This window comes from Anser cygnoides, unplaced genomic scaffold (genome assembly GCF_040182565.1).
Source record: "Anser cygnoides isolate HZ-2024a breed goose unplaced genomic scaffold, Taihu_goose_T2T_genome scaffold_43_1, whole genome shotgun sequence".
In the NCBI taxonomy this organism is placed as follows: Eukaryota; Metazoa; Chordata; class Aves; order Anseriformes; family Anatidae; genus Anser; species Anser cygnoides.
The window spans coordinates 948012-971022 of record NW_027103067.1 but is presented as its reverse complement, the minus strand read 5'-3'; the positions used below and the strand labels follow the sequence as shown (position 1 = coordinate 971022).

At 68.4% G+C, this 23011-nt stretch overlaps 2 protein-coding genes across 2 annotated transcripts; both read right to left on the bottom strand.

Annotated features, from left to right (window-relative positions):
- Window positions 1-81: 81 nt before the first annotated feature.
- On the bottom strand, window positions 82-22354 carry LOC125181694 (serine/threonine-protein kinase MARK2-like). Its single transcript, XM_066989310.1, is given in 23 exon segments — window positions 82-362; window positions 365-594; window positions 1795-1839; window positions 3248-3547; window positions 6660-6717; window positions 6720-6756; window positions 7991-8043; window positions 8046-8174; window positions 8762-8888; window positions 9296-9408; window positions 9492-9591; window positions 10369-10488; window positions 10580-10642; window positions 10644-10704; window positions 10706-10815; window positions 11843-11899; window positions 12028-12098; window positions 12912-12977; window positions 13101-13116; window positions 13118-13150; window positions 13277-13330; window positions 15285-15464; window positions 22031-22354. Coding segments are annotated over 23 exon segments (2232 nt in total). The 5' UTR covers window positions 22088-22354; the 3' UTR covers window positions 82-210.
- On the bottom strand, window positions 10845-11813 carry LOC136789252 (splicing factor 3A subunit 2-like; the record flags this gene model as incomplete). The annotated part of the gene is made up of 1 exon (XM_066989282.1): window positions 10845-11813. A coding segment is annotated over one exon (969 nt), but the record flags the coding sequence as incomplete, so codon positions are not given.
- Window positions 22355-23011: the final 657 nt, after the last annotated feature.

Genomic DNA, 23011 nt, shown 5'->3' with positions numbered 1-23011 from the left:
AAACGGGAGGAGCCCCCCGCCAAACGGGAAGAGTCCCCCCCCCCAACTGGGAGGAGCCCCCGCCAAACAGGAGGAGCCCCCCACCAAGGGGAGAAGTGCCCTGCTAAGGGGAGAAGCCCCCCCCAAACAGGAGCAGCCCCCTGCCGAAGAGGAGGAGGCCCCCAAAACAGGAGCAGCCCCCCCCGGGGAAGGGGGGGGCGGTTTCCGCGCTCAGAGCTTGAGCTCGTTGGCCACCTTGGAGGCAATGTTCTTGAAGGCCATGGAGGTGCCGGCGATGCGCTTGAAGCGGACGCCGTTGAGCGAGAGGCGCGGCAGCTTGCACACCTCCATCTCCCACTGCACGAAGGAGTCGTGGCCGGGGCGCCGTGGGCGCAGAGCAGCACGAAGCGCTCCTGCAGCTCGCAGCGGCAGCTGTTGGCGTCCAGCACCTTGCGGATCTCCCGCATCATCTCGCCCGGCTCCAGGGCGCTCGTCGTCTTCATGCTCCACGTGAAGCGCAGCGAGCGCGGCTTCGCCTCCCGGCCGCCGCCGACACCGCCCACGACGCCCCCGACGCCCATGTCCTCGCGATCCTTCTCTAGGCCCACCGGCGGCCTGCGGGGGGGATACGGGGGTTACTGGGGGGTTACTGGGAGGGGAGTGGGGAGAGGGGGTGGGGGTTACTGGGGGGTTACTGGGTGGGGACAGGGGGGTTACTGGGCAGGGAAGGAGGGTTACTGGGGGGTTACTGGGGTTACTGGGCAGGGAAGGAGGAGAGGGGTGGGGGTTACTGGGCAGGGAAGGAGGGTTACTGGGGTGTTACTGGGCAGGGAAGGAGGGTTACTGGGGGGTTACTGGGGTGTTACTGGGCAGGGAAGGAGGGTTACTGGAGTGTTACTGGGGTTACTGGGCAGGGAAGGAGGGTTACTGGGGGTTACTGGGCAGGGAAGGAGGGTTACTGGGGGTTACTGGGCGGGGAAGGAGGGTTACTGGGGGTTACTGGGGTTACTGGGCAGGGAAGGAGGGTTACTGGGGGTTGCCGTGCGGGGAAGGGGAGTTACTGGGGTGGAAAGCTACTGGGAGGGGAATGGGGAGAGGGGTGGGGGTTACTGGGATTACTACTGGTCAGGGTAAGAGGGTTACTGGGGTTACTGGGCAGGGAAGGAGGGTTACTGGGGGGTTACTGGGCAGGGAAGGAGGGTTACTGGGGGGTTGCCGTGGGAGGAAGGGAAGCTACTGGGAGGGGAATGGGAGAGGGAAGGGGGTTACTGGGGGGACTGGGGGCTTACTGGGGAGGAAGCTGCTGGGAGGGGGGGGTTACTGGGGGGTCACTGGGGTTACTGGACAGTTAACGGGGGGTTGCTGGGGAGGAAGGGGGGTACTGGGGGGTAAGGGGGAATGGGAGAGGGAGTGGGGAGAGAGGGAGGGGGTTACTGGGGAGGAAGCTACTGGGAGGGGAATAGGGAGAGGGGAGGGAGGGAACGGGGTTACTGGGGGGGGCAGGGAGGTTACTGGGGGGGCAGGGGAGGTTACTGGGGGGGCAGGGAGGTTACTGGGGGGCAGGGAGGAGGGTTACTGGGGGAAATGGGGGGGCACAGGGGTAGGGGGGCTTCTGGGGGGAGGGGAACAGGACCCCCAGGGAGGGCACTGGGGTGCTGCAGGGGATGGGGGGGGGGGGGGGAGCATCTTGGGGACCCCACAGACGGGGCTGGGGGGTGGGGGGGGGGACACCGCGACCCCACGGACACCGCGGGGATGGGGTGGGGGTCCCGAGTGTCCTGGGGGGGGGGGGTCACAGCCGCCCCCCGCACTCACCGCAGCGTCTCCACGCGCTCCTTGCTCTCGGGCTCGTGCGGGTTCCTCGAGAAACAGAAGGGGCAGAGGTCAGCGGGGGGGGGGCCGGGGGGGGGCACGCAGCCCCCTCCACGCCCTACGCCCCCCCCCCCCCCCCCCCCCCCAGAGACCCAGGCGGACAGACAGCACGGGGACAGGGGGACACGGGGACAGCGGGGTGGGGGCCATGCCGAGGCTTTTTTATTTGGGGGGGGGGGGGGGTGGGGGGGGGTAAAAGGGGTAACGGGGGGGCCGGGGGGGCCGGGGGGGGGGGGGGCAGCCGCGGCGCCTACCTTCTGGCAAACCTGAAAGACAGATTTCTACAAAGACAAACAGAAGAGAAGGGCGGCGTTGGGAGGGGGGGGGGGCACAGGGCGGCGCAGCCCCTCCCCGCCCCCGGGACCCCTGGATGCGGGGGGGTGTCCGTCCGTCCGTCCCCCCCCCCCAAAAAAAAAAAAAAAACCATGGCACCCCAAGCGGGGACGGGCTCGGCGGGAGGACCTTGGGGGGTGGGGAGGGGAGAAGCGGGAGCCCCCCCCCGGACACTGCTGCGCCCCCCCCCCCAGCCCTGCGGCAGCACACAGAGGGAGGGGGGCACGGGACAACGGGGGGGGGGCAAAAGGGGGGGGGACAGGAGGAGACGCAAGGGGGGGAGAAGGGACACTGAGGGGACAGGAAGAGCCCCGGGGGGGCACGGGGGGGGGGGACAAGAGGGGCACCTGAGGAGCCCTGGGGGGGGGGGGCAAGGAGGGGACACAGAGAGGACACGGGGGGGGGGGGCACAAGTGGCTGGAGGGCACAGAGGGACCCCCAGAGGGATAAGAAGGGGGGCACAAAGGGGGGGGGGGGACACAAGGCGGGGGGACAGAAGCGGGGGGGACAGAAGGGGGACAAGGGACCCCAAAAGGATGAGGGGGGGGACAGGGGGGGACACAGAAGGAAGTGGAGGAGCCCCAAAGGGACGGGGGGGGGGGGGGGGGGGGACAACACAGAAGGGGATGGGGAGGCCCCTAAGGGACAAATGGGGGGGGGCACAGCAGGGGGACGAGGGGGGGGACACAGAAAGGGGACGAGGGGAGGGGGGAGACACAGAAGGGGGACACAGAAGGGGGGGGGGGACACAGAAAGGGGACGGGGGGGGACACAGAAGGGGGATGAGGGGCTGGGGGGGGACACAAAGGGGGGACGAGGGGCTGGGGGGGACACAGAAAGGGGGACGAGGGGCTGGGGGGACAAAGAAGGGGGACGAGGGGGGGCCACACAGCAGGGGGACACAGAAGGGGGGACGAGGAGGGGGGGGGACACGGAGGATCCCGAGGCAGCGCTGTGGGGCCACACAGGAGGACGCAGACGCCCCCAGATTTGGGGCCGGGGGGGGGGAAGGAAAAAAAGAGGCTTTTTTTCGTGGGGGGGGGGGGAGGCCGCGGAGGCTCACCTGCGGACGAACTTGGAGGTGAACTTGCTGAAGAGGCTGGCGGAGGGCCCGCGGCGGCCGCCGCCGCCTGGCTGGCGCCCGAGGGGGAGGCCGGAGGTGGGTGGTGGTGGTGGTGGGGGGGCGGCGGTGGCGGGGGGGCACGGCGTAGGGCAGGGGGCCTGGTCGCGCGCCTGCCGCAGCTGCCCGGCGTGGAAGGTGCTGCGGCTCTGGACGCCGCGGGGGAAGCTGGGCCGCTCGCACAGCCCCTGGCTGATGTTGTGCGCCGACGGCGACGCCACCGGCACCCGCGCCGGGGCCGCGCTGTTGGGGGGGGGACACAAAAGGGACGGGGGGGGGCGGGAGCCCCGGCGTTAGTCGAGGTGGGAGAGGCGGGTGACCCCCCTCCCAACGCTGACCCACCCGCCCGCCTCCTTGGGGACCGCGGGGGTGAGCCGGGGCACCCAAGGGAGCTGCCGGGATCCCCCATCATCCCCAGGACTGCAGGGTGACCCGGGGCACCCAAGGGACCTGCTGGGGTCCCCCCATCACCCCTCCCATCACCCTGGGGACTGCAGGGTGACCTGTGGCACCCAAGGGACCTGCCGGGGTCCCCCATCACCCCCGAGACTGCGGGGTGAGCCGGGGCACCCAAGGGAGCTGCGGCACCCAAGGGACCTGCCAGGGTCCCCCCTCACCCTGGGGACCACAGGGTGACCCAGGACACCTTGGGGACCTGTGGCATCCAAGGGACCTGCCGGTGTCCCCCATCACCCTGGGGACCACAGGGTGACCCAGGGCACCTTGGGGACCTGGGGCACCCAAGGGACCTGCCGGGGTCCCCCCATCACCCCGGGGACTGCAGGGTGACCTGGGGCACCTTGGGGACCTGTGGCACCCAAGGGACTTGCCGGGATCCCCCATCACCCCTGGGACTGCGGGGTGAGCTGGGGCACCCAAGGGAGCTGCAGCACCCAAGGGACCTGCTGGGGTCCCCCATCACCCCTGGGACTGCGGGGTGAGCCAGAGCACCCAAAGGACCCATGGCACCCAAGGGACCTGCCGGGATCCCCCATCACCCCTGGGACTGCAGGGTGAGCCGGGGCACCCAAGGGACCTGCCGGGGTCCCCCCATCACCCTGGGTACTGCAGGGTGACCCATGGCACCCAAGGGACCTGCCGGGGTCCCCCCTCCCCCTGGGGACTGCAGGGTGACCCATGGCACCCAAGGGACCTGCCGGGGTCCCCCCATCACCCCGGGGTGACCAATGGCACCCTAGGGACCCGCCGGGGCCACCAGCACCCTGTGGGACCAGTGTGGGACCTAGGGGTGTGCGGGGCCACTGGCACCCCAATGGCACCCAAGGGACACGCAGGGGTCACCAGCACCCCAATGGCACCCATGGGACCTGTCAGCACCCAAAGGACATGCAAGGGGTCACCAGCACCCAAAGGACCTGCTGGCACCCAGGGGACCACCAGCACCCCAATGGCACCCAGGGGACCGCCAGCACCCAAGGGACATGCAAGGGGTCACCCAATGGCACCCAGGGGACCTGGCAGTGTCCCTCGTCACTCCCCGCCACCCCAAGCACCCAGTGGGGGCCACCGGTGCCCCCCGCCACCCTACAACACCCTGGGGGGACCCATTGGGGTCACCCCCACCCCACCCCACCCCCTGGCACCCTGGGGTGCCCCGCAGGACCCCGAATCTTCCCCGTCCCCAACTGGGGGGGGGGCAGGGACACCCCCACCCCCAGGGACCCCCCCCCCTTTTCTCCCACCCCCCCACAGGTGTGGGCCCCGCGCCGGGGGTTGGGGGACGGGGGGGGGCAGCGCGGCCGCGGGGCCTTGCCTGGGTCGGGGCCCCTCGCAGTTGGCGTCGGCGGGGGCCGCGGCGGGTTTCGGGTGCTGCCGGGGCCGCGGGGGGCCCCCGGGGCCGGGGGGCGGCGGGCGAGGGTCGGCAGCCCGGGGCAGGCAGGCTAAGGAGAGAAAAGCGGGGGCGCGGGGGGGTTAGGGGGCGCGGGGGGTGGTTAGGGGGTGCAGGGGGCAGTTAAGGGGTGCAAGGGGGTGCAGGGGGCGGTTATGGGAGGTTAGAGGGTGCGGGGGGGTGGTTAGGGGGTGCAAGGGGGCAGTTAAGGGGTGCAAAGGTGTGCAGGGGGGCAGTTAGGGGTGGTTAGGGGGTGCAGGGGGGCGGTTAGGGGAGGTTAGAGGGTGCGGGGGGTGGTTAGGGGGTGCAAGGGGGCAGTTAGGGGAGGTTAGGGGGTGCAAGGGGGCATTTAGGGGGTGTAAGGGGCGGTTAGGGGAGGTTAGGGGGCGCAAGGGGTTGCAAGGGGGCAGTTAGGGGGTGCAAGGGGCGCAAGGGGTTGCAAGGGGGCGGTTAGGGGGTGCAAGGGGGCGGTTAGGGGGTGCAAGGGGCGGTTAGGGGGCAGTTAGGGGAGGTTAGGGGTGCAAGGGGGCAGTTAGGGGGTGCAAGGGGGTGCAAGGGGGCGGTTAGGGGAGGTTAGGGGGTGCAAGGGGGCAGTTAGGGGGTGCGGGGGGGCAGTTAGGGAGGTTAGGGGCGGTTAGGCAGTGCAAGGGGGTGCAAGGGGGCAGTTAGGGGGTGCAGGGGGGCAGTTAGGGGAGGTTAGCGGGTGTTAGGGGCGGTTAGGGGGTGCAAGGGAGCAGTTAGGGGAGGTTAGGGGGTGCAGGGGGGCAGTTAGGGGGTGCGGGGGGCAGTTAGAGGAGGTTAGGGGGTGCGGGGGGGCAGTTAGGGGAGGTTAGGGGGCGGTTAGGCAGTGCAAGGGGGTGCAAGGGGGCAGTTAGGGGGTGCAAGGGGGCAGTTAGGGGGTGCAAGGGGGCAGTTAGGGGGTGCAAGGGGGCAGTTAGGGGGTGCAAGGGGGTGTTAGGGGCGGTTAGGGGGTGCAAGGGAGCAGTTAGGGGAGGTTAGGGGCGGTTAGGCAGTGCAAGGGGGTGCAAGGGGGCAGTTAGGGGGTGCAGGGGGCGGTTAGGCAGTGCAAGGGGGTGCAAGGGGGCAGTTAGGGGGTGCAAGGGGGCAGTTAGGGGGTGCAAGGGGGCAGTTAGGGGGTGCAAGGGGGCAGTTAGGGGAGGTTAGGGGTGTTAGGGGGCAGTTAGGGGAGGTTAGGGGGCGGTTAGGCAGTGCAAGGGGGTGCAAGGGGGCAGTTAGGGGGTGCAGGGGGGCAGTTAGGGGAGGTTAGGGGTGCAAGGGGGTGGTTAGGGAGTGCAAGGGGGCGGTTAGGGGAGGTTAGGGGGTGCAGGGGGGCAGTTAGGGGGTGCAGGGGGGCAGTTAGGGGAGGTTAGGGGGTGCAGGGGGGCAGTTAGGGGAGGTTAGGGGGTGGGTTAGGCAGTGCAAGAGGGTGCAAGGGGGCAGTTAGGGGGTGCAGGGGGCAGTTAGGGGGGACAGGGGGTGCCGGGGGGTGGTTTGGGGGGTCCCCACCTGTCCTTGCCGTTCTGCAGCGAGCTCTGGCCCAGGCTGGCGCGGTCGAGCAGGGGGAGTTCCGGCTGCGCGTGGTGCCCGTGGAGAGGACGCTGTTCTGTGGGGCGGGGGTTAGTTGGGGGGGGGGGCACGGGGGGGGGGAGCCCCGCGGTCACCCCGAGATCGGGGGGGGGGGAAGGGGGTCCTGGCACCCCAAGGTTGTTCTGGGGAGCGGGGTCGGGTGCCCGAAGCACGCCAAAATGGGGGAAAGGGGGCTCTGGTACCCCAAAAGCAACCCAAAATGGGGCGAAGGGGGCTCTGGAACCCCAAAATGGGGGAAAGGGGGGCTCTGGAACCCCAAAAGCAACCCAAAATGGGGGAAAGGGGGGCTCTGGAACCCCAAAAGCAACCCAAAATGGGGGAAGGGGGGCTCTGGAACCCTAAAAGCATCCTGAAATGGGGGAAAGGGGGGCTCTGGAACCCCAAAAGCAACCCAAAATGGGGAAAGGGGGCTCTGGAACCCCAAAACCATCCCAAAATAGGGGAAAGGGGGGCTCTGGAACCCCAAAAGCAACCCAAAATGGGGGAAAGGGGCGCTCTGGAACCCCAAAACACCCCAAAATAGGGGAAAAGGGGGCTCTGGAACCCGAAACCACCCAAAAATAGAGGAAACAGGGGTTCTGGCACCAAAAAACACCCCAAAAATGCAGGGACCAGATGGCCCGGCCCCCAAACCCACCCCAAACGGGGGACTCAGGCACCCCAGTCCCCCAAACCCACCCCAAAAATGCAGGTACCAGGCCCCCAGCCCCCAAACCCACCCCAAAAGGTAGGTGCCAGGACGCCCAGACCCCAAACCCACCCCAAAACCCCCCCCCGCCCCCCAGGCCCCCCAAACCCACCCCAAACCCGCCCCCCCCCCGGCCCCCAAACCAACCCCTCTGACCCCCAAACCCACCTCAAAACCCCCCCGACCCCCAACCCCCCCCCAGCCACCCCCAGGTCCCCCAAACCCACCCCAACCCCCCCTCCGCCCCCCCCAGGCCCCCAAACCCACCCCACCCCCCCCGCCGCCCCCCCCCGGCCCCATAAACCCACCTGCCACCCCCCAGCCCCCCCAAACCCACCCCAAAACACAGCTGCCGCCCCCGGCCCCATAAACCCCCCCCACCGCCCCCCGGCCCCCAAACCCACCCCAAAACACAGCTGCTGCCCCCCCTGGCCCCCTAAACCCACACGCCGCCCCCCCGGCCCCCAAAACCCGCCCCAAAACCCCCCTGACCCCCCAAACCCACCCCAAACCCCCCCGGGACCGTGCCCCCCCCCCCCCACCCCGAGCACCCCGCGCTGACCGTGGAGGGCGAGGGGGTGCCCTTGGCGCGCTCGAGGCCGGGCAGGGGGCTGGGGGGACCTTGGCAGTGCTGCCCGCTCGCCGCCCCCCCTCCTCGTCCGCTGCCGCCGCCGCCCGCTTGTTCTCGGCGTTGGCCGCCTGCGTCTTCTTTGAGTAGGACGACGAGGTGGGGATGGAGAGGCCGGCTGCGGGGGGGAAATTCAGCGTCACCCCCCCAGAAGGAAATCAGCGTCACCCCTCCTTAAACCCCCTTCTGTGCCCCCCCCCCTCCCCGCCAGGGGCGTCCCCAAGCCGTGCAGGGGGCCCATCCCCGCTGCCCCCCCCCACCCCGCAGGGCTCACCCTGGTCACTGATGGGGGGGGGAAAATCAGCGTCACCCCCCCCCAAAACCCCCTTCTGTGCCCCCCCGGGATGTCCCCAAGCTGTTGGAGGGGGGGGGCCCTTCCCCGCTGCCCTACCCTGCAGGGCTCACCCTGGTTGCTGATGGGGGGAATCAGCATCACCCCCCCGCAAAACCCCTTCTGTGCCCCCCGGGATGTCCCCAAGCCGTGGTGGGGGTCCCAACCCCAAGCTGTTGGGGGGCCCATCCATGCTGCCCCCCACGCCGCAGGGCTCACCCTGGTCGCTGATGGGGGCGGGGGGGAAATCAGCATCACCCCCCCGAAACCCCCTTCTGTGCCCCCCAGGATGTCCCCAAGCTTGGGGGGGGGTCCCATCCCCAAGCTGTGGGGGGGCCCATCCATGCTGCCCCCCCCCACGCCGCAGGGCTCACCCTGGTCGCTGACGCGGCGCTTGGGGTTGGTGGAGACGCTGCGCTGCACCTTGTGCGCCGGCGAGGGTGCTGAGCTGTTGGCCAGGTCCGGGGCCGCCCGCGGCTTCAGCGCCAGGCTCTCGTCCAGCTGGGGGGTGGGGGGGGGACACACGGGGTGAGAGGGGACCGAGGGGACGGGGGGGGGACAGGGGACAAGGTTGGGGGGGGGACACACGAGGGGGAGCGTGGACGCCGGGGCACGGGGACGCAGCCGGTGCACGAGGACGCGGAGATGGGGACGTGGTGGCACGGGGGGGGGGTGGGGGGGGGCAGCGGGGGACACGGTGACACGGCCTGGGGGGGGTCACAGGCTCAGGGTGTGACGTGGGGACACCCCCGGGGGAGGACGGTGACCCCCGCGTCCCTTCCCTCTCCTCCCCTTGGTGGCCCCGCTCCCTGCTGTGTCCCCCCCGGGCTTTGTGTCCCCATTTCCCCACCCCGCGGTGTCCCCCCCCCCCGCAGCGGTGTCCCCTCCTGTCCCCAAGGTCCCCGCACCTCCGAGCTCTTGTGGTCCAGCAGCAGGTAGGTGGCCATCACCTCGTTGTACTTCTGCCCCACCAGCGACTCCTGGATCTCCTCCCGCGTGTACCCCATGGACACCATCAGCTCTGGGGGACAGCCAGGCTCGTTAGGGGACCCGGGGGGGCACCCCAAATCCCCCAAGGGGATATAGGGCACCCCACGGCCCCACCTGTCCGCCGGGGGTCCTTGTAGTCTGGCACGGGCTCCATGTAGGGCTTCAGCTCGTCGTCCTCGTGGCCCACGTTCATCCAGCGGTCTTTCATGATTTGCTGCGGGGGGGGGGTGACAACGAGGGAAAAGGGGGGGGGTCAGGGGGTTTCTAGGGTGACATTCGGGGTCCCAGGGGGCACCCTGAGGTCTCTGGGGGCTGATGTTTGGGGTCTCTGGGGTATGCAAGGCCATTTGGGGGGGGCGAGGGATGCTCCAGGGGCACCTGGGGCTGTGCTGGGGGTGTTCAGAGCTTTTTGGGGTGCCCCAGGAGCACTCCGGGGGTACCCAGAACCACGCTGGGGGGCCTGGGGGTCTTCGGGGTGCTCAGGAGCAAGCTGGGGTTGTACAGGGGTGCCCTAGGAGCACACTGGGGCTCTCTGGGGGTCTTTGGGGTGCCCGAGACCACAATGGGGGTGTCCAGAACCATGCTGGGGGGTATCTGGGGGTCTTTGGGGTGCCCAGGAACACCCTGGGGGTGTCCGAGGTTGCCCCAGGAGCACGCTGGGGGTACCCAGAACCATGCTGGGGGTGTCTGGGGGTCTTTGGGATGCCCAAGAACACACTGAGGGGCCCCAAGGGTGCCCTAAAAGCACGCTGGGGGTACCCAGAACCATGCTGGGGGGTATCTGGGGGTCTTTGGGGTGCCCAGGAACACCCTGGGGGTGTCCGAGGTTGCCCCAGGAGCATGCTGGGGGTACCCAGAACCATGCTGGGGGTGTCTGGGGTTTCTTTGGGGGTGCCCAGAAACACCCTGGGGACGCACAGGAGAATGGTGGGGGGTCTTGGGGGCACTCAGGACAACGCTGGGGGTCTCCAAGGGGCGCCCGCCCCCTCACCTCCAGGGTGCCCCGCTTGGTGGGGTTGAGGATGAGGAACTTCTTCAGCAGGTTCTCGCAGTCGGTCGACATGTAGAAGGGGATGCGGTACTTGCCCCGCAGCACCCGCTCCCGCAGCTCCTGCAGGCGGGGGGGGCAACACCCGTCAGAGGAGACGTGGGGGGGACAAAACCAGCCCCCGGAGACCCCCAATGACTCGGGGGGTCGTTACCTTGAGGTTCTGCCCGTCGAAGGGCAGGGAGCCGCTGACCAGGGTGTAGAGGATGACGCCCAGGGCTCCAGACGTCGACCTCGGGGCCGTCGTACTTCTTGCCCTGGAAGAGCTCGGGGCGGCGTAGGGGGGGACCCGCAGAAGGTGTCCAGCTTGTTCCCGAACGTGAACTCGTTGCTGAACCCGAAGTCGGCGATCTTGATGTTCATGTCGGCGTCCAGCAGCAGGTTCTCCGCCTGCCGGAGAGGGGGGTGGGAGACGGGGGTCAGCGCCGCGGGGGGGGGTTGGGGGCTGCTGGGGCATCCGAACGCAGCCCTGGGGGTGCCAAACGCAGCCCTGGGGGTGCCAAACGCAGCCCTGGGGGTGCCAAATGTGACCCTGGGGGTCCCAAACGTGACCCTGGGGGTCCCAAACGTGACCCTGGGGGTGTCCGGGTGATGGCCCGGGGGTCCCCGGGTGTTTCCAGGGGCCTGGGGGTGTCTGGGTGCTGTCCCGGGAGTCCTGTGGGGTGTCCGGGTGACGCCCTGGGGGTCCCCGGGTGTTTCTGGGGGTCCCCGGGTGTTTCTGGGTGCTGCCCCGGGGTCCCCGGGTGTTTCCAGGGGGCCTGGGGGTGTCCGGCTGCTGTCCCGGGGGTGCCCCCAAAGGACCTGGGGGTCCCTGGGTGCTGCCCTGGGGGTCCCAAGGTGTTTCTAGGGGGCCTGGGGGTGTCCAGGTGCCACCCCAGGGGTCCCCAGGTGTACCCGGGGGTGTCCCTGAAGGACCTGGGGGTGTCTGGGTGCTGCCCTGGGGGTCCCCGGGTGGTTCCAGGGGGCCTGGGGGGTCCAGGTGCCACCCCAGGGGTCTCCAGGTGTACCCGGGGGTGTCCGGGTGATGCCCTGGGGGTCCCCGGGTGTTTCTGGGGAGGCTGGGGGTGTCCAGGTGACAACTCGGGGGTCCCCAGGTGTTTCTGGGGGACCTGGGGGTGTCCCCGAAGGACCTTGGGGGTGTACCCAGGTGCCACCCCAGGGGTCCCCAGATCTTTCTGGGGGTGTCCCCAAAGGACTCGGGGGGGTCCCCGGGTGCCACCCCAGGGGTCCCGGGTGCTGCCCTGAGGCTGGGGACGGGCAGGGGCCTGACGCTGTGACCCTGGGGGGGGGGGGGTGTTCAGGAGGGTTGTGGGGGCAGAAGTGGGGCACCCAAGGAGCACCGCAGGGGGCTGGGGGGTGCTCCCGGGGGTCCCGGGTGCCAAGAAGCCCCCCCACACCCCCCCCCAGGGCTCCTCACCTTCAGGTCTCTATGTACAATGAACTTCTGGTGACAGTACTGCACGGCAGACACTATCTGCAAGAGACGGGGGGTGTCACAGGGGGGGGCCCCCCCGCCCCCAGGGGCGTCACACGGGGGTCCCCCGGGGTCGCGGTGTCCCCCCCGGGGGTCCCTAGGGGGTGTCCGTCCCCCCCCCTCCCCACCTGTCGGAACTTGGCCCGGGCCTCCTTCTCCTTCATGCGCCCGTGGGCCACCAGGTAGTCGAAGACCTCGCCTGGGGGAGAGGGAGGGGGTGAGAGGTGGCCTTGTCCCTGTCCCCTGCCCTCTCCCTGTCCCTGTCCTTGTATTTCGTCCTTGTCCCCATCCCTCTGTTCAAGTCCTTGTCCCCTGTCCTGTCCCCGTCCCCATCCTTGTCCCCATCCCCCTGTCCCCGTCCTCATCCCCCCATCTCCATCCTTGTCCCCTGCCCTGTCCCCATCCCCAACCTTGTCCCTATCCCCCTGTCCCCATCCTTGCCATCATCCTCGTCCTCTTCCTCGTCCCCCAGCCCTGTCCCCATCCCCGTCCCCCATCCTTGTCCCCTGCCCTGTCCCCATCCTTGTCCCGTCCCAATCCTTGTCCCCTGCCCTGTCCCCATCCCCAATCCTCATCCCCTGCCCTGTCCCCGTCCCCATCCTTGTCCCCGTCGCCCCGTCCCCTTCCTTGTCCCCCAGCCCTGTCCCCGTCCTCATCCCCCAGCCTTGTCCCCTGCCCTGTCCCCATCCCCAATCCTCATCCCCTGCCCTGTCCCAGTCCCCATCCCCTGTCCCCAACCTTGTCCCTGTCACCCTGTCCCCCCTCCCTGTCCCCTTCCTTGTCCCCTGCCCTGTCCCCTTCCTTGTCCCCCATCCTTGTCCCCGTCCCTGTCCCCACTCCCTGTCCCCGTCCCCATCCCCAATCTTCATCCCCTGCCCTGTCCCCGCCCCCGTCCCCCTGTCCCCATCACCCTGCCCCCCCATCCCCTTCCGTGTCCCCTGCCCCGTCCCCCTGTCCCCATCCCCGTCCCCCTGTCCCCACCCTTGCCCCCCGTCCCCGTCCCGCGGCTCACCCCCGCTGGCGTACTCCATGACGAGGTAGAGCGTCTTCTCCGTCTCGATCACCTCAAAGAGCTTCACTGCAAGAGGCCGAGCGGGGCTGGGGGGTGCGCCCGGGACCCCCCGCACCTCTGCAGCCCCCACCCCATCCCCAAGGAGAAGGGGGGCACAAAGCCCCTGCACGGCACCGGGGGGGGGCTCACCTATGTTGGGGTGGTTCCAGGACCTTCATTATTCGCACTTCCCGAAAGAGCTGCGGGGACATGGGGGGGTCAGACACCGTGCGCGTGTCCCCCCTCGTCCCCGTCCCCAAATCGGCACCCCGATGGTCCCTGGGGGACTGGGGGGGGGGACACGGGGGGTTGAGGGGGGTCCTCACCTTCTGTAGGCTGGAGGAGTTGAGCTGCGTCTTGTCGATGATTTTCACGGCCACCTGCAGGGACGGGGCGGGGGGGAGGCGGGTGAGGGACGGGATTGTCCCCACGGGTGTCCCCAGGGCTGTCCCTGCCCCACGGTGGCACTCAGGGGGGGGGTGGGGGTGGGGAAATGGGGGGGGCCCGGGCTGTCCCCACGCCACGGTGGGGGCTCACGCGGCGAGGACGAGAGCCTGGGGCCGTCCCCGTGTCCGCCTCCGTCCCGCAGCGTCGCCCACGGGGGGAGCACCCAGAGCCTGTCCCCACGGTGGCACCCACGGGGTGAGCACCCAGAGCCCGTCCCCACGGCGGTGGCACCCACGGGGCGAGCGCCAGGAGCCCGTCCCCATGGTGTCACCCAGAGGGCAAACTCCAAGAGCCCGTCCCCACGGCGGTGACACCCACGGGGTGAGCACCAGGAACTTGTCCCCACGGTGTCACCCCTGGGGCGAGCACCAGGAGCCTGTCCCCACGGTGGTGGCACCCACAGGGTGAGCACCAGGAGCCTGTCCCCATGGCCGTGTCACCCACAGGGTGAGCACCCGGAGCCCATCCCCATGGGGCAAGCACCCAGAGCCCGTCCCCACAGCGGTGTCACCCCCAGGACAAGCACCAGGAGCCTGTCCCCATGGAGCGAGCACCCAGAGCCTGTCCCCATGGGGGTGTCACCCCCAGGACGAGCACCCAGAGCCCGTCCACATGGGGCGAGCACCAAGACCCCATCCCCACAGCGGTGTCACCCCCAGGACAAGTACCCAGACCCCGTCCCCATGGTGGTGTCACCCCCAGGATGAGGACCCAGACCCCGTCCCCATGGGGTGAGCACCCAGACCCCGTCCCCACAGCAGTGTCAGCCCCAGGACCAACACCCAGAGCCCGTCCCCATGGGGCGAGCACCCAGACCCTGTCCCCACGGTGGTGTCACCCCCAGGGCGAGCACCCAGACCCCATCCCCACAGGGCGAGCACCCAGTCCCCACGGGACAAACTCCAAGACCCCGTCCCCACAGTGTCACTCCCAGGATGAGCACCCAGACCCCGTCCCCATGGGGTGAACACCAAGACCCCGTCCCCACAGCAGTGTCACCCCCAGGGCGAGCACCCGGAGCCCATCCCCATGGGGTGAGCACCCAGACCCCGTCCCCACGGTGTCACCCCCAGGGCGAGCACCCAGACCCTGTCCCCATGGTGGTGTCACCCCCAGGGTGAGCACCAAGAGGCTGTCCCCATGGTGGTGTCACCCCCAGGACAAGCACCCAGACCCCGTCCCTATGGGGTGAGCACCAAGACCGCGTCCCCACGGTGGTGTCACCCCCAGGACGAGCACCCAGAGCCCATCCCCACAGCGGTGTCACCCCCAGGACGAGCACCCAGACCCCATCCCCACGGGGCGAGCACCCAGTCCCCACGGGACAAACTCCAAGACCCTGTCCCCACAGCGGTGTCACCCCCAGGGTGAGCACCCAGACCCCGTCCCCATGGGGCGAGCACCCAGACCCCATCCCCACAGCAGTGTCACCCCCAGGACGAGCACCCAGACCCCATCCCCACGGGGTGAGCACCCAGTCCCCACGGGACAAACTCCAAGCCCCCGTCCCCACGGTGGTGTCACCCCCAGGGGAGCACCCAGACCCCATCCCCATGGGGCGAGCACCCAGGATGAGCACCCGGAGCCCGTCCCCATGGGGCGAGCACCAAGACCCCGTCCCCACGGCGGCGTCACCCCCAGAGTGACCACCAAGACCCCGTCCCCACGGTGTCACCCCCAGGACGAGCACCCAGAGCCCATTCCCACAGCGGTGTCACCCCCAGGGGGAGCACCCAGACCCCGTCCCCACGGTGGTGTCACCCCCAGGGCGAGCACCCAGACCCCGTCCCCACGGGACAAACTCCAAGCCCCCGTCTCCGCGGCGGTGCCACCCCCCGGGGGGGGGGGGAAGACCTCCCCCCGGAACCCCGTCCCCGTGCCACCCACCTCCTTGCCGGTGAGGACGTGGCGGGCCAGCTTGACCTTGGCGAAGTTGCCCTTGCCGATGGTTTTCAGCAGGCGGTAGTTGCCGACGTGGGGCTGCTCCTCGGCGGACGGGGCCGAGCCGCGGCCCCGCAGCATGGTGGGCTTCCCGCCCCCCTTGCCCTCCGCGTGGCCCAGCGCCGGCTGCGGGGGAAAATTTGGGGGGGTGAAAAAAAAGGGGGGATACGGTGCCCCCCCACCCCCTTATTTTTTTTTGGGGGGGGGGGGGGCTCGGCGGGGCGGGGAGCAAAGTCCGGGTGCGCCCAGCCGCGCCCCGGGCGGGCCGGGAGCCGCCCCCGATACCTGACGCAAGCGCCGCGGTTTCGGGCTCCCCCGGAGGGGGGGGACGGGGATGAGGTGTGGGGGGGGACGGTTCCGGCGGAAACCGTCCCTGGGGGGGAGACATAGGGCAGGGGCCCCGGGGGCCCCCCGAACCCCGATTTGCAGTGGGATTAGGGTGGGATGGGGCCCGGAGGAGCCGGAAACGGGGCAGCCGGGTACCGGGATCCGGCCCCAAAATGGGGGGTGGGAGGGGGCAATAAAAACGGGGGGGTGACCCGAAACCGGGGAGTTTGGATGCCGGGGGTCCCGCTGGATCAGGAAGCTCAAACGCCTCGCGTTTGGCCCCAAATCTCTGAGCCCAAACCCCCATGTTCAACCCCAAATCCGTGAGCCCAAAACTCCACACGTTCAGCCCCAAATCTCCGAGCCCAAACTCCACACAGTTCAGCCCCAAAACTCCAAGCCCAAACCCTCATGTTTGACCCCAAATCCGTGACCCCAAACTCCACAATTTCAGCTCCAAATCTCTGTGCCCAAACCTGACACATTTGGCCCCAAATCTCCAAGCCCAAACCCCACAATTTCAGCCCCAAATCTCCAAGCCCAAACCCCCCACATTTGGCCCCAAATCTCTGAGCCCAAATCCCCACGTTTGACCCCAAATCCGTGAGCCCAAACCCCACAATTTCAGCCCCAAATCTCCGAGCCCAAACCCCCACATTCGGCCCCAAATCCGTGAGCCCAAACTCCACAACTTCGCCCCCAAATCCGTGAGCCCGAACCTGACACAATCGGCCCCAAATCTCCCAGCCCGAACCCCAAACATCCAGCCCCAAATCCCGCGCCCCCCTCCCCGCAGCCGGTCACCCGGAAACACGGATTCTCCCCCAAAACGAGCAGCCCCCCCCCCCCAAACTGGGGGAAGCTCCAAACACCGCAGGATTTTGGGGCCCTGGGGCCGGTTTTAGGGGGCCGCGTCCCCCCACCCCCCCCAGCTTACAAAAAGGGCACCCCCGGAGGGGAAAAGCTCTAATTAACGCTCAGGCGGTTAATTAGGAAGGAGGGGGTGTCGGGGGGGCCCCTCCCCGCCAGGAGGAAGCCGCCGGCGGAAGCTTTCGTTTCTCACCCGCCGATGGCGCAACCGCCGCGGGGCGCTCCCATGGGTGGGGGGCTTCACGGTCCCCCCCCCGACCCCAAAACGGTGGGATTTGGAGTAAAAAACCCCGTTTTCCTCCCCCTCCTTCTAAAACCGGGGCCTTCGTGCCGCCTCCCAACCCCCCGGGGATCGGAAGGTGAAGAAAACGGCGGTTTTCTGCCAAAAAACTGCTGTGGCAACGGGGCGGGAGGCGCCGCTCGCCATATGGCCGAGCCGCCGGGGAGATTTGGGGGGGATTTGGGGGATTTTGGGGAAACCGGCGCCCGCATCGCGACCCCCCTGCTCGGCGGGCGAGGGTGAAGGCGGGGCAGAGCCGCCGTCCGAAAACTGGGGTGAAAACCGCCCGGAACGGCGAAAGCGGCGTGGGTTTACGCCGGTTTTCCCGGCTGCGCGAGGGGGAAGGAGCCGCGGCGGGGCGGAAAGACCCAAAAAGGGATTTTTTGCCCCGTTCGGAGGGGCTCCCGTCGCCCCCCCCCCCCCATCCCCCGCCGTGCCAAATGCCTGGCATTTCTCTCGCCCCTCTTATCGGCGGCGCTCGAGGGCCCCGGGCGCCGCCGGCTTCCCAAGGTCGTGCCTTGGGGGGGGGGCAGGGGAAAGGGGGGGGTCCCCGGGTTCATTTTTGGGTTGATTTGGGGGTTTTATGGGGACGCTTTTGCTCCCAAGAACCCGGGCTCGCGTGGGACCGAATCGGCCCCCGCGGGCGGCGGCGATCCCGGGCTGGCGCCGTCCCCTGCGGCTACCAAGAGCACGGCTCCTCGTCAGCGCCCCGTGCTCGTTAGCTTAACGAACCTGGCGGAGTGGGTGTGTGTGGGGGGGGGGCACAACACCCCTGGGTGCTGCTTTTGGGGTGTTGGTGCGGGCCGGCATTTTGGGGACGGGGTGTGGGGGAGGGAAGACCCCAAAGGGACAAAGCTGCCCCAAAACGGCCCCAAGGAACCCAAAAGGGCCCCAAATGGACCCAAAAATGGGGCCGGGGAACCCAAGGAGGAGACCGGGGAACCCGAAAAGGGCCCCAAATAACCGAAAATGGCCCCGAGGAACCCAAAAATGGGGCCGGGAACCCAAAAGTGGCCCTGGTGAACCCAAAATGGGGCCCGAGGAACCCAAAAGGGCCCCGGTGAACCCAAAAATGGGCTCCAAATAACCGAAAATGGCCCCGGTGAACCCAAAACGGGGCCTAGGGACCCCAAAAACGGCCCCAAGGAACCGCAAACGGCCCCAAGGAACCCAAAAACGCCCCCGAGGAACACAAAACGGGGCCTGGGGACCCCAAAAACATCCCCGAGGAACACAAAAATGGACCTGGGGAACCCAAAAATGGATCCCAAATAACCGAAAACGGCCCCAATGAACCCAAAACGGGGTGTGTGGACCCCAAAAACGCCCCTGAGGAACCGGAAACGGCCCCGAGGAACCCAAAAATGGACCCCAAATAACCGAAAACGGCCCCGGTGAACCCAAAACGGAGAGTGGAGACCCCAGAAACGCCCCGAGGACCAGAAAAGGGCCCCGGGGAACCCAAAAATGGCCCCAAGGAACTGAAAATGGCCCCAAGGAACCCAAAACGGGGCCTGGGGACCCCAAAAACGCCCCCGAGGACCAGAAAAGGGCCCCTGGGAACCCAAAAATGCCCCCAAGGAACCCAAAAATGGATCCCAAATAACCGAAAACGGCCCCAATGAACCCAAAACGGGGCGTGGGGACCCCAAAACGCCCTGAGGAACAGAAAAGGGCCCCGGGGAACCCAAAAATGGCCCCAAGGAACTGAAAATGGCCCCAAGGAACCCAAAAACGCCCCCGAGGACCAGAAAAGCGCCCCGGGGACCCCAAAAACGCCCCCAGGAACTGAAAATGGCCCCAAGGACCCCAAAATGGGGCCTGGGGACCCCAAAACGCCCCCGAGGACCCCCAAAACGGCCCCGGGGCCAGCTCAAGGGTCTCTCCCCACCCCTCGACCCCCCCCCCCCCGTGTGTCCCCCCCCCACCCCGGTACCGGGGGTCCGGCGGCGCTGGCTCCGTCGGGGCGCTGGGCGGTGGCGGCTGCGCTCCCGGACCGGCTCGACCGGCTCCCGCCGGCGCCGCGGGGGGGGGGACGGGTTGGGGCCCCCCAAACAGGGGGGGGGGGTAAAGGAGACCTGGGAGCCCCCCCCCTCGAGTCGCCGGGGTCAGAAATTTGGGGGGAGAAAAGGGGGAAACGGCGAAAGCGCGGGGGATGCCGGGACGGGACGGGGGCGGCCGCCGGCGGTTGGCGTCAGCGGGCGAGGCGTGACGTCACCGCGCGCCCGATGATGTCACCACGTCCCCGGCGACGTCACCGCGCGCCCGACGACGTCACCGTGCCCCCGACGACGTCGCCAACAAGGCCTAAACCACCCCAAAACGCCTCCGGCGCCCTTAAGGAGGCGAAACCCCCCCCCAAAAAAAGAGCCCGGCCCCACCGCGTGCCGGGCCTACCTGGACGCCCGCCGGAAAAAAATCCCTAAAAAATTTAAAAAAAAAGAAATGGCCAAAAAGGGATAAAACGGCCCAAAAGGGACGGCCTCGCACGGGATGGGACCCCCCCTCAGCCCCCCCCCCCCACGGTTTCCCTCCTCCCTCGGCAGCTGAAGGGAGCCGGGGAAGCAGCTTCGGCGCTTTAAATGTCAGCCAAATTTAGGTATTTTTGACGGTTTTTCCTTTTTTTAAAAAAAAGGAGTTAAAAAAAAAAAGAAAAACCACACCACGGCAGATCAAAGCCACGTGACGCGGCCGCTCCGCAGGAACGGGGGAAGACTCCCCGATTTTGGGGCTTTTTTTTTAGGGGGGGGGGGAAAGGACGGCGACGCCGAGGCGCCCGCGCGTTTTGGTGCCGAAAACGGGGGAAAAAAAGGGGAAAAAAATGATAAAAACCGGAGGTTCTCAGCACCGGCGGACCCCAAAGCGGAGACGCGCCCCCAAAAGGCGGCGCCCCCCCCCCCCGCCCCCTCCCCAGCTCGCTCCCAGCAGCAGAACCCATGAATAATCCCCCCCCCCCCCTTACATAACCCGCCGGAAAAAAGCAGAAATCCACCCAAAACGGCGAGCCCCCCAGGGGCGGGGGGGGGGCCCTGCTGTGTCCCCCCCCCAAAAAAAGACACCCGAGGGGTCCGGGGCAGCCCCCGCGGTGTCCCCGGTGTTGGGGACACGAGGACACGTGGGTGTCCCCCCCCCCCGGGGGGGTCGCATCCTTCCTGATGGTGTCCCCCAAAGGGGGGGTGTAGAAAATAGGGGTGCCCCCCCCAAAAGAAAACAGGACCCCCCTAAAAAAAACCAGGACCCCCCCCAAAAAAAAACAGGACCCCCCCCCAAAAAAACAGGACCCCCCCCCCAAAAAAAACAGGACCCCCCCCCCCCAAAAAAAAAAACAGGACCCCCCCCCCCAAAAAAAACAGGACCCCCCAAGAGGGGGACATGGGGACGGCACCGTGGGACACAGCCGCTGAGCCCCCCCCAAACACCAGGGGGTGTCGTGGCCCCCCCCTTAAAAAAAATCTCTCATAAGGGGTGGCATCGAGGTGACCCCCCCCCCCAAAAAAAAGAATCTCCCAAAAAGAAGAAACGGCCCCAAAACGGGGGTGTAAGCCGCCCCCCCCCCCATCAGCCACCCCCTCACCCCATATGGGGGGGGTCCCATGCCAAAACGCAGCCTGCGCCCCCCCCAAATGGACACCCATTTTTTTTGGGGGGGGGGCTCCAAACACCCCCCCCACCCCCATAACCCCCCACCCCCAGCAGGTTGGAGGGGGGTCGCAGCCCACCCCCGCGGGGAAGGGGTGGGCGCACGCCCCCACACGCAGGCACCGAGGTGGATTTTGGGGGGGGGGGGACACCGCAGCCCCCTCCCACGCGCCTCACAGCCCCCCGAAGCCGTAGCCCCCCCAAAAAGCTCAGCCCCCCCCTTCCCCTACAGCCCCCCATTACAGCCCCCCATTCCATCAGGGCCCCCGGGGGGGGGTCTGGATATGGCCCCCACGGGGGGCTCTGACCTAAAAGTGGGGGGGGCAGCTCCTGTCACAGCCCCCCCAAAAGCTGGGATCCTCTCAGAGCCCCCCAAATCCTTCCTTTTTCCCCCAATAAAGGCCCCAGCCCCCCCGCTAAAGACACCAGGACCCCCCAGCCCCCCCCAAAGGCCCCAGGACCCCCCAGCCCCCTCTTTCCCCCCGTTAAAGGGCTCAGGACCCCCCAGCCCCCTCTTTTCCCCCGTTAAAGGGCTCAGGACCCCCCCAGCCCCCCTTTTCCCCCCATTAAAGGCCCCAGGACCCCCCCACCCCCCCTTTCCCCCGTTAAAGGGCTCAGGACCCCCCAGCCCCCCCTTTTACAGGCGGTAAAGGGCTCAGGACCCTTTTGGGTCCCCTTTTCCCCTCGTTTTCCTCTCAAACCCCATTTTTCCCCTCAATAAAAGGCTCAGGACCCTCTCAGCCCCCTTTTCACCCCACTAAAGGGCTCAGGACCCTCTCAGCCCCCTTTTCCCTCGCTGAAGAGCTCAGAACCCTCTCAGCCCCCCCTTATCTTCATATCCATGGTCTCAGGACCCCCTCAGCCCCCCTTTTCCCTCAGTAAAGGGCTCAGGACCCCCCCCCCCTTTATCCCTCATTTGACAGCTCAGGACCCTCTCAGCCCCCTTTTTCCTCATATCCATGGGTTCAGGACCCTCTCAGCACCCCTTTCCCCTCTCTAAAGGGCTCAGGACCCTCTCAGCCCCCCTTTTCCTCATATCCATGGGTTCGGGACCCTCTCAGCACCCCTTTTCCCCTCATCCAAGTGCTCAGGACCCTCTCAGGCCCCCTTTTCCCTCGCTAAAGGGCTCAGGACCCTCTCAGCCCCCTCTTTTCCTCTCATCCAAGGGCTCAGGACCCCCTCAGGCCCCCCTTTTCCTACCGTTAAAGGCCCCAGGACCCCCTCAGCCCCCTTTTTCCTCATACCCATGGTTTCAGGACCCTCTCAGCCCCCCTTTTCCCCTCATCCAAGGGTTCAGGACCCCCTCAGGCCCCCCTTTTCCCCCTTTAAAGGCCCCAGGACCCTCTCAGCCCCCCTTTTCCCTCACTAAAGGGCTCAGGACCCCCCTTTTTCCCTCAGTAAAGGGCTCAGGACCCCCTTTTTCCCTCAGTAAAGGGCTCAGGACCCCCTTTTTCCCTCACCCAACGGCTCAGGACCCCCTCAGCCCCCCCTTCTCCCCCCACTAAAGCCCCCAACGCCCCCCCCCCCCCCCCAGAGCGACCCCTTCCCTTCCCCCAGCCCCAGCCCCAGCCCCTACCTGCTCCGCGTCCCTCTCGTTGACGGTGGGCAGAGGGCTGCGGCCGCTGCTCGACATGGCGGCCCCCCTTCCCCTGGCGACTATCGCGATAGGGCTCTCTGCGTGGGGGGGGGGGGGGGGGGCGATAGGGAGCCCCGGGCCGCTCTCAGGGGGCGGGGGGGGGCCAAGCCACCGGCATGGGGGAGGCCGGCGAGGGGCACGGCACAGGAGAAGGGGGGGGGAGCGGGGGCGCCTCCTCCGCCCGGCCCGGCCCGGCCCGGCCGCCGCCGCCTCACGCCCGCGCCTCCTCAGCGCCCAGCGGCTCCCAACATGGCCGCCGCCGCCGGCCCTCGGCCATTTCCGCCGCCGCGCCGGAAACACCCGACACGCCTCCCGCTCCGCTTCGGCTCTTTCCGGACGCCTTCGCTCCGGCGCCGCTTCCGAGCTTCGGGATTTTCCGGCGGCTCTCCGGAGACGCCCGATGTAAGGGCTCGGCTTCCCCGGGAGGCGGCGGAAAGAGCCGAAGCCGCGCTCGGCTGTTTCCGCCCAGGCGGGCGGAAAGGGCCGAAGCCCCGAGCGGAGCCGGAAACACCCGAACGGCCCCGCTAGGCCCTCGGGCGTTTCCGAGCCCCGACGGAAACAGCCGAGCGGAGCCGAAGCTGCTGGTGGCGACCCCGAGGAGAAGGGGGGGGGGGCGGGTTGGGGGAAGGGGGGGTTTTGGGAGGGGGGATTTGGGGAGGAGGGGGGAAGGGGGGGGACACCCCGGGGTGTTCCCCCCGATTTGGGGTTTCAGGAGGAGTTTGGGCCCCCGGCTGCTCCTGCAGGCTGTGGGAGGGGGACCAGGCCCACTGGGACCCCCTGGGTGGGGAGGAGGGGGGGCACTGGGAGCACTGGGAGGGGCGGGACACGGTTATGGGCCGGCCCTGAAGGGTGCGGAGCTCGAGACGGGGGCGGAGCCAGGAGGAGAAAAGCCACGCCCCCACCAGGGGTGGGCGTGGCATC